The sequence below is a fragment of the Solanum verrucosum genome, unplaced genomic scaffold (genome assembly GCF_900185275.1).
Source record: "Solanum verrucosum unplaced genomic scaffold, falcon-dt-bn FXZP01000107.1, whole genome shotgun sequence".
In the NCBI taxonomy this organism is placed as follows: Eukaryota; Viridiplantae; Streptophyta; class Magnoliopsida; order Solanales; family Solanaceae; genus Solanum; species Solanum verrucosum.
The window spans coordinates 869822-887339 of NW_026020273.1; the positions used below are offsets into that span (position 1 = coordinate 869822).

General features: G+C 34.9%; 2 protein-coding genes across 4 annotated transcripts; both read right to left on the reverse strand.

The window, feature by feature from the left end:
* Positions 1–829: 829 nt before the first annotated feature.
* On the reverse strand, positions 830–3374 carry LOC125833784 (uncharacterized). 3 transcript variants are annotated; one of them, XR_007443319.1, is made up of 2 exons: positions 2052–2158; positions 830–965 (listed from the first exon to the last, which is right to left on the reverse strand). XR_007443319.1 is itself a non-coding variant. In XM_049512967.1 (2 exons), the coding sequence occupies exons 1-2, from the start codon at positions 3351–3353 to the stop codon at positions 884–886; spliced, it is 432 nt and encodes a 143-aa protein (XP_049368924.1). In that variant the 5' UTR covers positions 3354–3374; the 3' UTR covers positions 862–883. The 3 variants fall into 3 exon arrangements, 2 of the variants coding, with proteins under 2 accessions (XP_049368924.1, XP_049368925.1); XM_049512967.1 differs by lacking the exon at positions 2052–2158 and adding an exon at positions 3004–3374 and having other exon boundaries at positions 862–965; XM_049512968.1 differs by lacking the exons at positions 830–965; positions 2052–2158 and adding exons at positions 2497–2529; positions 3004–3374.
* On the reverse strand, positions 3370–5297 carry LOC125833805 (uncharacterized). The gene is made up of 2 exons (XM_049512975.1): positions 3533–5297; positions 3370–3377 (listed from the first exon to the last, which is right to left on the reverse strand). The coding sequence occupies exons 1-2, from the start codon at positions 5295–5297 to the stop codon at positions 3370–3372; spliced, it is 1773 nt and encodes a 590-aa protein (XP_049368932.1).
* Positions 5298–17518: the final 12221 nt, after the last annotated feature.

Consider the following 17518-nt stretch of genomic DNA (forward strand, 5'->3'; position numbering starts at 1 on the left):
AAGTGTTATTTCCTTATACAAGAAGTACCAACGAGTAATAAAAGCAAAACATAAACTGAAATATCACTCAAAATAATTAACATGTACTCTGCAGTTCATGTTCTCAATTTTCAAATAAACATATTCTGCAAATAACAAGAAAATAGCCTCTTGAATTCATCAGATGAGTACCTCAAATGCAGACATAGAATTCAGTGAGCTTAAGAAAATTATAGAGAATTTCACATATTCCTACCAATTCTTAGTCCCTTAGTAAGATATGATCCAGTGGGAAAAGAAGAAACATACTTTTGAAAGCAAAGTAAACAATAATTTTGCCACACAATCTGAATATGTAGATCAAGAGCAAAAGTTCTAGGAACTGCATATTCAACTTTGTAATTCGAACATGTAGATCAAGAACAAAAGGTCTGGAAATTCATTCTACAAATTTGATTCCTTTCCATGTTCTGTAGCGGCATTCAACTATTTCTTCTTTTATAAGAGAAATGTAGACATCAGTTAACAAGCTACTTTCTTGAAGAATGATTTTTCAGAAACACCTCAATTCTGTAATTCATTCCCATCATTGCAATTTAAGAAAGCCAACAAAACTTTGAAAGATTTATAGAAAAATAGTATGGAAAGAAAATCAATATGGCTTATTTTCTTGCCTGAAGCAAAACAATTAAATGAAACGATGTTGTACACTTACCATCCCAGGACAATTTCAATTCGGGTGCGGGTATCATCAGTTGTATTTGACGAAGTTGTAGATACAATGTCATTTCTAGGTGTTTCTATCCCCATAGATGAAGATGGTACCGATATGTTGACAACAACTGAATCCGGCATAACTGGTGTCGGCACTTCAGGCAATGATGGTGCTTGATCAGGTGTGAAACTAGATATTTGAGGAGATGTCACTGGATCTGATGTTCTTTCTCCAGAATATCTGATTCGTCCACCCCCCCTTGGTGCCATATCTGCAATTTCAAAGTTACATATGGATGAAATAATAACATAATAATTGAATCATGGCCAGTTTGGTCAAATTATAACAAGAACAGGTAATTAGTAGATATATCACTTCAAGAACAAGATGCCTCTGAATTAAAAAAATGTGTTAACCTAGACAATAGATAAAAACATAAACACTGCAAAGAATAAAGTTATTGCATCACTATTCAAAACATAGATCTAGAATGGTCTACTTCATATTACGAAATGAGAGTGAGGGATAGTTGCTCAAACAAAACAACCTGGAGAACAATTAAAACAAAATAATTACACTGGTAAAGGAGAAATATAAATTGGAGACATTTAAAATTCAGAACTTTGTCAGCAAGAAATGTAAAATCTAATTGAAATAAAATTAGCTTATATACTACGTTTCAGTCGCTCTAACTCTTATATTTGAAGAGATTAGAGCTAAGCACTTCGACTCTATTCACTGCCACTTTCACAGTATGCCTTTTCATTCTCATTTTCATCATCTGATTCTAATTCTGGTTCATCATGAAATTCTGTCTCATCATCTAAATCATCATTCTCATCTCTTAAATTTATGAATTCTCCATTTGGATCATTTCGGACAACATTTTCATTATCGTACACCACATCAAATCTTAAACCATCTCCGTCACATTGGAATGGCTCTGCAACATCTACTATAGGAGACGATAAATATGACGGAGGCATAACCACAACACCCCGAGCTTTTGTTTTGCACACAGCCCACCAATCATTCTTATCACGTCGTAAGCTAGGATAAGAAGCATAATACACTTGAGCTGCTTGCATTGCCAAAACAAATGGTTCATACTTCTTCAATTTCCTTTTATGGTTGATATCCACAAGTTTATATTGTGGGTGAATCTTCATTCCAACATTTGGTGTGGGGTCAAACCATTCACATTTAAATAAAACTGTTCTTTTGATCGGTGTACTGCCCTTGTACTCCAATTCAAGAATTTCAGTAAGCACGCCATAGTAGTCATTGTCGTCTGCACTATAATTGGTTCCTTTTATGCAAACGCCACTGTTATCAGATGCTCTAGAAAAACTGCGACCTTTAGTGTGAAATTTAAAGCCGTTGACATTATAACCAGTGTATTGTTTCGCTGATCGACATGGACCTTCTGCAAGCGCCTTGATGAACTGATTATCTATGTGGACTCAAGCCTATTAAATTAAAACAATTAAGAGTTTCTTATAAATGAAATAAGTACAGATGGAAAGATATTGTACAAGTGCTCACATATCTTCTGAACCATGATGCAAAATCTTTATCAAGTTTCTTATCCACTTCCTGCTCCGTAATTCGTGGAAAATTTTGATGAAGGGAGTCAATAAATTTCCTTTGGATCACATATAAGAAAAAGAATATGTAAGTATTTTGATAAATATAATGTATAAATGTAAACAAAAGCTTGAAAGCTTACTCCACATATGGTTGCACTTCTCTGCAATTTAGTAAAATATAAATATGAGCTGCTTTGAGTTCTTCTTCGGTTAGATATCTCCTATTTAGTTCCCCAAATCCTCGACCTGGATAGGTGAATATAGAAAGATTACCATTGTATCTATCTTGTTCGCCTATGCCACCATCGTCATTTCGTGGCACTTTTCTATGCCTTGTGTAAACATGAGGCTCGAAGTAGTGTGAACAGAAGGATGAACCTTCATCAACTATATACGCATTGCATATACATCCTTCAACATGTGCCTTATTTCGAACATTATATTTATATTTTCGAAGGTTTCTGAAAATAGTACAAAAGCTCAAGGCGTTAGTCATTCATAATGATGAAAATGAAGTACTTAAATAACCAAGTATATTTTAGTGGTTATGGACATATAAAAGGATTGTCATAAGGACTGTAAGGTTATTTAAGTGTTGTCTAAGAAGGGAAGGTTACTGGTTGGCTCCTCTCCAAGCTTTGTATTGTCGCTTAGTGATTAACAAAATCAGTTTAATTGCCCAAAAAAATGAAGTACTTGAATACATAAATGAAATCTTACCTCTCAAATGGATACATCCATCGATATTGTACCGGACCAGCTAGCATTGCTTCATAAGCGAGATGCACAGGGAGATGCTCCATTGAATCAAAGAAGCTAGGAGGGAATACACGCTCTAATTTACAAAGTATTTCAGGTATTTCTTGTTGAAGTCGTACCATATCCTCTTCACGTATTACTGTAGCAGTGACATCCCTAAAGAAAAGACTCATCTCAGTAAGTGCTTCCCACACCTTTTTTGGTAATAGCTCACGGAATGCAATAGGAACCAATCTTTGCATGAATACATGACAATCGTGACTTTTCATACCAAATAACTTGTGTTTTTTCATGTCGACACACCTTCCCATATTTGAGACATATCCATCAGGAAACTTCAGATTTTTCACCCATTCACACAACAATTTTTTTGACTTTTCTTTTAGTGTGTAAATAGCTTTCGGGTATTTTCCATCAACAACATGTAATTCAGGTCGTCGACAGAACTCTTTCAAGTCTTCTCTAGATTTTGGGTTATCTTTTGTTTTACCATCTACATCCAGCACTGTGTTGAACACATTCTCAAAGAAGTTCTTCTCAATGTGCATCATATCTAGATTATGCCGAATGAGATTGGTACTCCAATATGGCAAATCCCAGAATATGCTTCTCTTCTTCCAATCAGAAAACCTACTAATCCGATGATTAATAATATCAGCCCCAAGTTCTGTTACCTTTTTAAGTCCCAGTTCTTCTATCTCCTTTAAGACATCTTCACCTGACCGGAATGGGGTAGGCTGCATGGTTACTACTCTATTCTTTCTAAATGAGCTCTTATCTTTTCTATATGGATGATTCAGTGGCAGAAACTTACGATGGTTGTCAAACCAGGACTGCTTACCACCTTTTGTCAAAGTAAAAGCATCAGAATTCTCCATACAATATGGACATGCTAGCCTGCCTGCAGTACTCCATCCAGACAACATTGAATATGCAGGAAAGTCACTGATTGTCCACATCAAAGCAGCTCGCATTTTGAAATTTTGCTTCGTAGAGATATCGTATGTGTTGACACCTATATTCCATAGATTCTTCAATTCAGCAATCAAAGGCTGCAAGAAAACATCTAGTTGCTGCTTAGGATTCTTTGGCCCAGGAACTATAACTGACAAAAATAAATAGGGATCTTTCATACACATCCAAGGAGGCAAGTTGTATGGTGTCACTATTACTGGCCAAGATGAATATTGTTTCCCCGTTTGTCCAAATGGTTGAAACCCATCTGTTGATAGCCCCAATCTAACATTACGACTTTCCTCTGAAAAAGATGGATGCTTCTTATCAAAGTGCTTCCAGGCAGGTGCATCTGAACAGTGACGCATTACACCTTCCTCAACTTCATGTTCAGCATGCCATTGCATGTGAGAAGCAGTTGCTTTGGAAGCATACAGTCGTTGAAGTCGTGGAGTAAGAGGAAAGTAATACATCTGTTTAAATGGTACAAGATTTTTCTTTGAAACAAATCTTTGTCTTGTAGGCTTGTACCTGGGATGACTACAAAATTTGCAATTTACAAGCTCGCTATCCTCTCCCCAGTAAATCATGCAGGCATTGACACAAGTATGAATTTTTTCAACTGGCATGTTCATTCCCCTCATTAACTTTTTAGTTTCATAGAAATTTTTTGGCATCACATTATCAGGCGGAAGCATCTCACTCATATACTGACAAATTTCATCAAAACATCTATCAGAGAGGTGGTGTTCAGTCTTGATGTGCAACAACCAAGAAACAGCTGATAATTTTGAGTGTGTTTCACAACCAGGCCACACTTCTTGATTTGCAGAATCAAGCATATCATAAAAACTTTGTGCATCAGGATTAGGTAATTCTTCCATATCATCTGGAACAAATGCGGGACCAGCAGCCTCATGAACCATTCTATGATATGATGTAGTAGGTGTAGGATCATCAAATGCACCAACATTCACGGGTAGGTTATTCATAGTATGATCCCGTGGTATCCTTTCATCTTGATCTATGCTTCTCGCAACTTCATTTTCTCCATGCAAGTACCATACATGATATCCCGGTACAAAACCTTCTTTTAATAAATGACCATGGACAGTATGAACATTTTCAAAGTTTCTATTTTGACATTTCTTTCGGTTACATGGGCACCTTAGTCTCTCACCGTCCCTCCCTTCTGGATGACTCATAGCAAACTCAATAAAATGTTGTACACCCCTTATGAATTCAGGATCATATAGACCTTTGGCTAATCTTTTGTACATCCATTGACGATTTGAACTCATTTTACTTATAAACCTTCTATTCTGATAATGTGAGAAGGGTAAATATTGAAACAAAAACACACCGAGAATTGAAAAGAAGAAATTTGCAGTATAACAGAAAATGGAATATAGAATAATGTTATTTGTTTTAACTTTGAACTGGAAATCTCTATTTTTTACAACAGGTATGCAAGTTGTATATATATAAACTAAATAACAACCTTTTCTCCTAAAATAACTCCAACAAAGTCCTATTCAAATAAATAGTAATAGGATATCATTCCTAAATAACGGGAATAGAAATATTTGACTCAATTAACTTAAAAACAATCACAAGCTAAAACAATATAAGAGAACATAAGAAGATGCACTAATTTTTAACAAATGGCATTATAATTATAAAATATTTGAATAGTTAAAAAGGGTGCAATTTATAATCAAGGCAGCAAGACAAATGTTTCCACTGAAGCTTCATTTTTTAGTACCTTCGTATAATCAAAACTTCATAAAACATGTAACTCAAAATATGAAGGCAATGAAAAGTATTATGTTCTTCTACATCTTTTGTAGTTTTAAACATGTAACAAATGGCATTATAATTATACTGTGATTGAAATAGTATAAAAATATAAACTTATCTTTTAGCTGGGGGCTCAAAAATAGTGTACCGAATAGTGAACCCAATTCACAACTATGTTAGAGAAATTGACAGGGGATCCAAAAACACAAGTCTATATATTCACTATATGAATGCTGTATATTAATTGAACAAATAGAGCACATTTGAAGTTCTACAATTGACTGATTGTATCAAACAAAAAGGAGAAACTAAGCTTTTTTTTTTTTTTTTTTTTTTTACCGTGGTTTCCGGGCGTCGCTTTGCGAACCCGACTAGCTGTACCCACCGGGTCCCGCTGTTTCAAGGCGGGTCCACCACGGTTAGTTCCACGGGGCCCTGGAGACACGGCCAGTTTGTAATGCCTCCAGTGGCCCTGCTGGGGCTCGAACCGGCGACCTGAAGGACTTTGTCCCAGGCCTTTACCAGCTGAGCTACCCCTCAGGGTTGAAACTAAGCTTGATAAAGAATACTTACCACTTAGCGGAAAGGATAGTGAAACTGAGAATCCAAGAGCCACAGATGAATTGCGAGTGAGTGTAGTCGGAGACAGTCTTTAAAATGAGATGAAATGAAAATGATTTAGATAAAGTACTGATACTGAACGTGGGCAGAAATTAGAGAAAAAAACGGAATAGTGGCGAAAGTCTCTGTAATTTAGGGAGGTGGGGAGTTTAGCGGAAAAGTTTTTGCTTTTTTTTCTCTTCTTTTCAACTTTTCGTTTTTTTTCTTTCAAATATAATGAATTTTTCCAATTTTTATTTGAAGTATTTGTACAATTCTTTTAAGATTCTTTTTTATTCACCAGAAATAAAAACAAAAACAAAACCCAATCTTTAAATTGATGAAATTAAAATACTAAAAATGTAATAATATGTAGGAATTGAAACAAGCATGAAATCTACAACAAGCTAAGTACATCAGCAAAAACAAGCAACACATGCAATGATTAATTGAACAAAAGAGGGGTGAATGAGGATGAAGACATACCCAGCAACACGATGTGGGTCTTTCTGTATATACGAGATGCAGTCCATGAGTTGTTATACTCTTGAAAGATTAAAGACCTTATTTGCTCTAAGAAATACTCCATATATCAAATCACTGCAGCGAATTAGAGCTTGAGATGAAAACTTAGGCAATTTGTAGTTGAATCCGTTCAACTCTTGAGAGGAGATCTATCATTGATCTGTAGAGGAACTTAGAAAACAGATCAGTAAGAAAATTACCCAGTTCGATCTAGCTTTGCTTAGAAATTCTTGATGAAATTTGTTCTTCTTCATTCAGCTTTTTGTTTCTTGTTCATTGTAGCTTAGAAATTCTTGATGGAATTTGTTCTTGTTCACTGAAGCTTAGAGATTCTTGATGAAGATTACCTAGTTCAACCTAGTAAGAATCAAGTGAGCTGATTTTTGTTTCTTGTTAATATCGCCTGCCTTTGTTGTTCTTTTTGGACATTTTTTGTTTGTTTTTTTAAATTAAATTTGGGATCCTTTCATTTGATAACTCAGAACAAAAGGAAATACACACTAGCTCACGCCTATTGCCCAAGTCTGTAATGGCAAAAAGAAAAATTAAAAAATAACTAAACATTTTTTGCTTTCTATATTATTTAATAAAATGTCATCTACTAAGTTATATATTTATATGTTAAGTGGGTTTTTTTTAAAAAAAATATAAGGGTGAAACTATAAATAAAAAATATTTCGTACTTTTTTTTATCCTAATTTATTTGATATAGTTAATTTAATTGGACAAGAATGAGTGAGATCCAACGTGGATACAATGTTGATAATGTTGAAAGATTTTTCATATAAAGAAATGTGTCATTTTTTTCGTATTGACTAAATATAAAATTATTTAGAGTGTAGTATGTAAACACGTTACATGACATATCTTTATTTTCACATGATATATATATATATATATATATCTCAACTACTTTAATTAACTTTGCAATAAAATATATTTGTGTATCCATGATTGTAGATATTTTGTGCTGACTAAATGAGTCATTTCTAATAGTTCGATAACATATTGGAGCTTTTCGCTAACTACAAATTAGGTCTAATAAAGATTTATAGCTAATATTTTTAAAGTTCGTACATGATATTAAATTAATATTAATAGTAATACACATATTTCAATAGACACGTTCATCACAATTGTAGACTTAAATCAAAAGAAAGAGGCCTCTACTACTTCTTCGTACAACCCAAACATACCATCCTATTAGACCAGAAATGACCTTCCGGAGCTAACCGCACAGACGAAATTCTAATCCTAGCACCTTTACGATTTTTTTTAACAAATTAAATTTTGGCTAAAATTTGAAAGATAAAACGTCTAACGGCACAAAAAACGAAAGACTCAAAAGCCGAACCAATGATCCTATTAGACAAAAAATGACCTTTCCGAGCTAACCGCATTGACAAAATTTTCATTCGAGCATGTTTACCAAAACTGTTGACCGAAGTCAAATTTGGCCAAAACATAAAAGATTTACGCCAAACGGCACAAACTGATCAAAATGAAAGCCTCAAAACCCGAACCAATAATCATATTAGACCAAAAATGAAATTTCAAAGCTAAGCCCACCGATGGATTTCTCATTAGAGCACCTTTAACAAAAAATTTGACCAAACTCAAATTTTGGCCAAAAGTTAAAAGTTAAAAGGCCTACCGGCACAAACTGAAAAACAAAAACCAAAGCTAACCGCGCTGATGAAAATTTAATCTACTAGACCAAAAATGACCTTCCAAAGCTAACCGCGCTGATGAAAATTTAATCTTAGCACATTTACCAAAAATATTGACCAAATCTAAATTTTGGCCAAAACTTAAAAGTTAAAATGCCTAACAACACAAAGTGAAAATGGAAAAGCCTCAAAACCTGAACCAACCATCCTATTGGAGAAAAAATGACCTTCTGAAGCTAACCGCACTGATGAAATTCTCATTGAGCATGTTTACAAAAAATGTTAAGCAAAGTCAATTTTTGGCCAAAAGTTAAAAGTTAAAATGCCTAACGACAAAAACTAAAAATGAAAACCTCAAAACCGGAACAAACCATCCTATTAGACAAAAAATGACATTCTAGACACAACTACACTAATGGAATTCTCATTTGACCACGTTTACCAAATATATTGACCAAATCTAAATTTTGGCCAAAACTTAAAAGTTAAAACAAACACCTAACGGTACAAACTGAAAATAAAAGTCTCAAAACCCGAACCAACAATCTTATTAGACCAAAAAAGAAATTTCAAAGCTAACCGCATTGACAGGTTTCTCATTTGAGCACATTTGCCAATTTTTTGACCAAAGTTAAATTTTGGCCAAAAGTTAAAAATTAAAACGCCTCTTAGAACAAACTGAAAACAAAACCCTCATAACCAAACGAACAATCCTATTAGAAAAAAAAATCTTCCAGATACAACTATGCTGACAGAATTCTCATCTGACCACGTTTACCAAATATATTGACCGAATTAAATTTTTACCAAAACTTAAAAGTTAAAACGCCTAACGACATAAACTGGAAATGAAAGCCTCAAAACCCGAACCAACAATCATATTAGACCAAAAATGAAATTTCAAAGCTAAGCCCTTTGATGGATTTGTCATCTGAGCACGTTTGCAAAAAATGTTAAGCAAAGTCAAATTTTGGCCAAAAGTTAAAAGTTAAAACGCCTAACGGCACAAACTGAAAATAAAAGCCTCAAAACTCAAACCAACCGTCCTACTAGACCAAAACCTTCTGAAGCTAACGATGCTAATGAAATTTTAATCTGAGCACGTTTATCAAAAATATTGACCAAATTTAAATTTTGGCCAAAACTTAATAGTTAAAACGCCTAACAACACAAACTGAAAATAGAAGCCTCAAAACCCGAACCAACCATCCTACTAGACCAAAAATGACCTTCCAAAGCTAACTGCGCTGATGGAATTTTACTATTAGCACATTTACCAAAAAAATTGACCAAATCTAAATTTTGGCCAAAATTTAAAAGTTAAAACGCCTAACATCACAAACTAAAAATGGAAGCCTCAAAACCTGAACCAACCATCCTATTGGATAAAAAAATGACCTTCCGAAGCTAACAACGCCGACAAAATTCTCATCTGACCACGTTTACAAAAAATGTCACGCAAAATAAAGTTTTTGTCCAAAAGTTAAAAGTTAAAATGCCTAACGGCACTAACTGAAAATGAAAACCTCGAAACCCGAACAAACCATTCTATTAGATAAAAAATGGCATTCCATAAAGCTAATCACACTATGGAATTCTAATCCGAGCATATTGTTTACCAAAAATATTGACCAAAATCAAATTTTGGCTAAACCTTAAAAGATATTGAGCAAAGTCATTTTTGGTCATCGCGGTTAGCTCCGGAAGGTTATTTTTTATCAAAATGACGACCTTACTTTTTTCATTGGGTGAACAATTGCTTTCTCATCATCACTGACACCTTTAAATACTCCATTTTCTCAGATTCATAATCAGATAAGGCATCGTCATTATTTTGTTCATCTCAATGAGCGTCTATATTCTTAACCATATTTTCATCTTCTTCATCGTTAGTGCACTGAAAAAAAATTCACCTTCAGCTTCTTCAAGATTTTAATCTAATATTTACTTTTATGTTTCAACACTAGATGATGATTTACCAAACAATTTAACTTCTCAATTGGTAAATTTACCAACTATTCAAATATCAGTTAGTAATTTAATAATTTATCGAGAAATTTTGTCACGGTTGGTAATAGTTACTATCCAACTAAACATTCATGTGTAATATTACCAACTAAAAATTAATATGTTGGTAAATATTACCAATGGATTAATGATCGGTTGGTATATTACCAACTATTTTAATTATGTTAGTAATTTACAAACTACAATCTTTATTCGTCGGCAAATTTTCAACTAATTAGATATTTGTTGGCAAGTTTACCAACAAATTACATTTCGTTACTAATTTACCAACACATTTATATTTGGTTGGTAATTTAGCAACAAAATATTGCCGTTGGTAAATGGTTTGTTAGTAATTCATTGGTAATTTGTTAATAAATTATATAAACAATTTTTTGGTCTTATTTACCAACCGATATATACTTCGTTGGTAATATTACTAACAAAAGAAGTGCGTTAGTAATATTTCAGTTGGTAATCCATTAATAAAAAGTTGCTAAATTTGGCGCCATTTTTTCCTGCCGTATTTACCAACTAAAATATTTTGTTGGTAATATTTTGGTTGGTAATCTGTTAGAATTTCGTTGTTAAGTTTTCAAAAATAATTCGGTTAGAAATATGTTGGTAATTTGTTAGTAAAATACTAACCAACTGAAGTCATTAGTAAAATTTGTTGGCAATTTGAGGTTTTTTTGTAGTGGTATACATCAGTTCCATATTGTTATGTAAACCCACGAGTCGAGTCGTTCATGCCCATAATTCCACATGAACTCCATAAATTGAGTATCTTTGAGAGGACTAGTATCTTCAAGTTATAAGTATTGAGTATTGAGTTCCTAATTATTTTGGGATTATATTCCTAATAATGGGGCTACTACATGTTACCTATGAAGGTCCTTGAATTGAGTTGTTCATGCTCATAATTTCGCATGAACCCTATTAGTCGAGTAGTCTTGAGATGAGAAGTATCATTGAGTCCTTGAGTTGAGTAGTTCATGCCCATGATTTTGCATTAACCCTCCGGGTCGAGCATTCTTGAGATGAGTAGTATCATTTGACTCCTTGAGTTCTGGATTTGCTGAGTTCCAAGTATTCAGTTCTATGCATGGTTATTGAAAACCTTGAATTGAGTCGTTCACGTCCATAATTCAGCATGAACCCTATTTTAAGAAGTCTTTTTACAAATTGTTTTAAAACTTGTTTTGAAGACATGAGTACTGAGTTGAGGAAAACTAGAGTTGAGTTCATTTTCTTTAAAATGATATATGGGAACAAAGTATTCCCAAGGGTAAATGTTTTTAAATTTACGATGGGAGTAAACTGAGTTTTTCAAAGGAGTTTTGAGCAGTTTGAGGACTATTTTTTTAAGAGAAAGTTATTTGAGTAATAATCTCAAAATACATAAAAATTTGTGTTTTTAAAAACATATGAGCTAGTATATTTTTGGAATAGTATTGAGCACCGATATAGGGGAAAGTTCATACAACTGACAGCCCCCATAACCCATGTAGGCAACGTGGGTAGAAAGGTTCATACATTTTAGATGATTCCTTAATTCTTTTTAACATAGACTAGTGGATCCACTTAGTAGTAGGTTCTATACACCAGCAAAGTATAGGACAGTTCTGACAACGTGGGCTAGACAATGTATCATCACATAGCTCATAGTGATGGTTGTCGGTTAGAAAATCTCCCACACAGTTATGTTGTATTTTTATATACAAATTGAGTTATTATTGTACTCTTCAATACACTGAGTTGCTATCTACTGTTTTAAAAGATTTCCATATATTGTATGTTTCATTGTAGCTCGATCCTTGAGTATCCAGAGTTGAACCATGTTTCATAGAGTTGAGTCTTTCATTATTGAGTTGAATGATGTTTTTTTTGAGTTGAGTTGAGTTGATAAAAGGTAAAAATTTATGTTTATGCTTTACAATTCCCCTTACATGCTCGTACATTCCATGTACTGAGCTATTTGGCCTGCATCATTTCATGATGCATATATAGGTATTGATGATCATCAATAGGCATTTCGTTGAGGTCATGTGATATTCAGTCAGCTTTTGTGAACCATCTTATATTCCAGAGGACTTCACCTTTGTCTTATAGTTAGTAGTTTTGAGATGTCGTGGGTCTTGTCCCCATATCCTTCTTTAATAGTAGAGGCTTCATAGATAGACACAATCGAGGAGTTTTTTTATTTACATTTATTTTGAGTATTGTACAGACTTTTAAAACGGTTGAGTATTTGAGTTTATTGGATTTATTTTAGTTTTAAGCTTTTGTATGCTTGGGTTAGTCTTCTGCTTATAGCAAACCATTATGAGGGTTCGCTTGGGGACCAACAATGGTTCCCTAGTGCCGGCCACGCCTAGGGTGTAGGCTCGGGTCGTGGCAAACTTGGTATTAGAGCACAGAGTTCAAGTGTCCTAGGATGTGTATAAAGTTGTGTCAGTAAGGTCTTGTTTATGGTTGTGAGGGCCCCACTTCTATAAATGAGGCATTTAAGAAAAGTTTCCCTTCTTTCATACTCTAAATTGTGCAATAGAGTTATGTCATAGAGATTTATTCTAACTCGCACGTTCTCATATAAATTCGACTACCCGTCCTACTAGTGGTGGTTCAAAAGCAAAGTTAGTCCTTTATCGATGAGTTAATTTTAGCAAAATCTTGAGGAAGCCATGAGACTCTAGAGGGGCATGAGAGAAGCTTGTGAGTGAGTTAAGTGTTGAGTTCGAGAAAATGCACTCATGTTCATATGAATCATGTGTTCAAGATAAAAGCGAGTTGTACTCTCTTCTCTAAGCCCTGTTTCAGCTGAGATCCTTATGAGGAAGTGTGTTGTAGAGCTTGGGTAATATTATCACCCGAAAAGGTAGCAAGAGCTACGATATTATGAGTAGTAGTAGTAGTAAAGAGTGCCCCTTAAGTTAAGAGGAAAGTATGCAGAGGTTCAGTAATCTATGAAAGGGAGATAGTGATGGGGCATATTATGTTATTGCAATCATGCACCCAGTCACCATAAGGGATGAGTTCTTTATGAGTCAAATAAGGAATAGTAATGTTGTAGAGAGTTCTTGATAGAAGGAAGAGAAATAGTTACTAGTCATGATGAGATAGTGGCAAATCTAAGCTACGCTTATGATTTATTTTGAAAGGGTCATGATGTTCAAAAGGTTATAGAACTGATTAAGAATTGAGGCATTAGTACTTGCTTATGGAGAGTTCGATAGTCATGAGGTAAACTTATCCCGAGTATTATAGTAAAAGGGGATGTAGACCAGTTTAGAGATGATAGAATAGGTCCATAGCTTTCAAGTGTCAGCTTTAGACCTAAGGGGAAGATTATAAGATGAGAAATCAAGTTATGTGTTGAGTATAAGATAGTAATGAGTTCAAAAGATTATGGGAGATATCTCTTCGGAGGTCCTTTTAGTAGTGGAGTGATGTTAGAAGAAGAAGGTTAATGTTATTATCGTGATAATGATGGTTTGATAATTCCATCTAAGATTATAAATAAGGAGGAAGAGGAGGATGAGGTTTTACTATGAGAAATAGTTAAATGAGAGCCCTTGGTTGGTTTCGAGTATTAATGCGGAAAATTCTTGTTGGTATGGCAGAGATGATGAGAGAATGAGAACTTCTTAAAGAACTGGTTAGTAGGAGTCCATGGAGTTGTTAGACTACAAAGCTTGAAAGTGGTGTTGTTAAACATTAGGTAGTTCTTGATATGAGTCCAGTGTTGATTAAATGTGGTAGTAAAAAACAATGTTCTTGGGATGAGACTCCCTATAGAGAGGTATAGAGCCCGAACCTTAGGATTTTGGGTTAAACTTGTGATGCTTATCATGACCAACGACACTAACCTACGGTTCAAGTGTCTATGATCGTCAATAATATAGTAACCCAACCAAGGGTTGGGGTCGTGTCCCAAGGGAGTGGTAGTGAAAATAGTAGTTAGGCTAAAATTTTGTTTTATTTAGCTGTAGTTTGAGAAATTATCGAATAAAAACAAAGTCAATTCAAGTGGGTGACACTAAAGTGTCAAATATCAAAGGGGGTTCTATCACAAGTTGCTAAAACAACAAAAATAAAGAGAAAATGAAGTATGGGGAAATGTTCTTGGGGTGTGACCGCAATATATATTGATATAAATTGTTGGGAACATGCTTTCGATAGGAAATTTGCAAGATAATAGTGACTAGGCTAAGCTTTAGAAGGAAATAAGTTCCCTTTCGGGCAACTTACCCTGTTTCAAATGGGTTCCTCTTGGACACCCACTTGCCGCATGAAGACCAGCCTACGCCTTATCCCACTCACTCTCTCGAGCTGAGTGTTAGGATATGGGACTAGGGTTCACCCTCTCGGGCTGAACCTCATGTCTACCCACTCCTTAGGCCATCAATCTAGTGGTCTTGGCTTCACGACCTTCCTCTCGGGCCAGCCGAAAACACATGGGTGGTTTTGTATTTGCAACTACAAACCCTTTAGATTAAACCACAACCGCTAGGTGAAATCATTATTAAACTACATCTAACCTATCACTAAGTAAGACCCAACAATAATATCAACACATATTTGCTAAATCACGCCCTAAGAATGGGGGTTTATAGCCACACATGAATAAATGAGCAATTACACCTAAAATGATAACAAAATCAAATGGGTGCAAGAAACTAAACCTTGATTTAAGAATAAGAAGAAGAATAGAGAAGACCTACTTCCAATTTCGGGAAGATGAACTCGTTTCTTCAAGTCTCCCAAAAACCCTCTCCAAACTTGAAAGAAAAATATGAACAAGCTAATATTCTAAGTGTAAAAACTACAATAATGTTCGGATCCCTAAAAACTAGTCAAGAGCTAGTATTTATAGATTTAGAAATTTGTGTTGTAGTGGGTCATTCGGCGACATTAGTCGGAATCGCCGATTAACTCAGCGATTCGCCCTTTTTCTAGTTCATCGCCTTTTGTGCTTTGCCTTCAGCATGTTTGTGTCCTGGATCATTAGGCGGTATATCCCTTCCTTGCGAAACTGTTCGGCGACACATCGATTGCTCCTATCATTGCCTTGTTGATTCGCTTCCTTCAGGGCTTCGCGTACTGGAACAAAGGGGGGAGTATGTCCTTTCGGCGACTCGCCAAGTGTGCTTGGCGAAGCTTAGGCTTCAGTTTCTTTGTTCTTTTTAGCCTTTTTGTTCCTTTTTGCGGGTAAGTGTCCATGCTTTCACTCAAACTTCAAATACTTGAAACTTAAGAGTTTTCATCAGATATTAAGATAAAATAAGTATTTGAGGACACTATTTCTATTAAAATAAAGCCCTAAATGAGTCCAATTTGTTGACTCATCAACACCTCCAACTTAAACTTTTGTTTGTCCTCAAGTAAAACTTAAGTTCAGCAGTTTAAATAAGATGTCTCAAATAGTGTTACACAAGACTAAATCATGAACAGACACAACAAGACTCAAATTACTCATGCAAAGATCAATTGTGTATTAAAAGATTCAAGTTGTGACACACCATTACCATAGATTCTCATACTCGCAATACTTTCTACTAATGCAAGTTCAAGCTCAACGAAAGTATCTAAATTCCCTGACACAAAGAATGATTCCATATTCACACACAGAGGCTAATCAATTTAAGATCAGGAATCAGATGCAACGCTCATACTCAAAAAGAGGAACATAATGCATGTTTTCACCCATAGGTTTGCCCTTATTTCCAATTGATCTTCGGTTTGGCTCACTCAAGATCAAAAAGGTCTTTCTAAGGCTTGTAATGGGGCTGAGTGCAAAGGTATGGTCATTTAGGCTCAGTGGCTTTTTCCTCATGAGATGTGGTATTCTCAAGGCATCCCCTTCTTTTGCATTATCAATTCTTTTTCTAGTGCTTCTAAGACATCTTTTTATTCACCTCCATGGATTGCTTGGAAACCCAATTTCTTTTGTACTTTTATTCCACAACATTTCTTTTTCATTCTTTTTTTTTTATATGGAGGGTTTCCATTTTTCCGCAACACCATGGGTTAAGGGAGACTTTTCTTGCACTTCTTGACTTTCCCTTTTCCTTTTTCACCATACCCCCTTTGGCCTAAGTTGGCTATTCACTAAACCAAAAATCAAGAGGATTATAGGTAGTGGATTAAGTAAGGTCTAGGGTTCATCAAGGTTCTTTTAAAGAAAGGTAAGGCTCAAAGGGCGTTCAAGAGAGTTTCCCATGCTCACGGGTAGGCCACAAAAGAGGTATATGTCAAATTGGCTCACACTTTCCAAAAGTTGCCTAAGATCATCTCAAGAGAACACCTTACTAAATCAATCAGACTAACGGGGCAAATTCTAGGTATATTCATGCATGGTTAAAAATAAGCTCATCACACAAGGCATCGACACTAAAGTCAAACAAGACTACACACTTTTGCTAGTGTGCTATGGTCATCACACGAGAATCAATTTGATACATGGCTAATCACAACGAGATGCAAAGAGTTCACATATTGTTTATGCAACTTCATTTGGTCTCGTTGTAGCAACACATTCATGTTTGTTCTATTAGGAGCACTATTTATGTAATCGGTATTTGAGCGAAAATGAGACTCAATTTTGTACGAGAACAGCCACTTTCAACACAAGAGGTGGTGAAAATTTTCAAAAAATGAAAACTTTTTGGAAGGGTCAAAATCTTTTCTTGTTTTTCAATTAAACCCAAAAGGGAGCCATAAGCTCAAACAATCGCAAAGCAGTTTGAAAAACACAATTTAAAACAGGCAACCCAAAAATATACAGAAAACATCATTCAAAACAAGAAAACAAGGTAAGCCTTACCCCACCACAAAAGAAATGCGTTTGTCCTCAAATGCAAGTAACAAAATATTCAAAATCTAGAATAAAGAAAGATAGAGAGGGAGGTAAAGAGGGG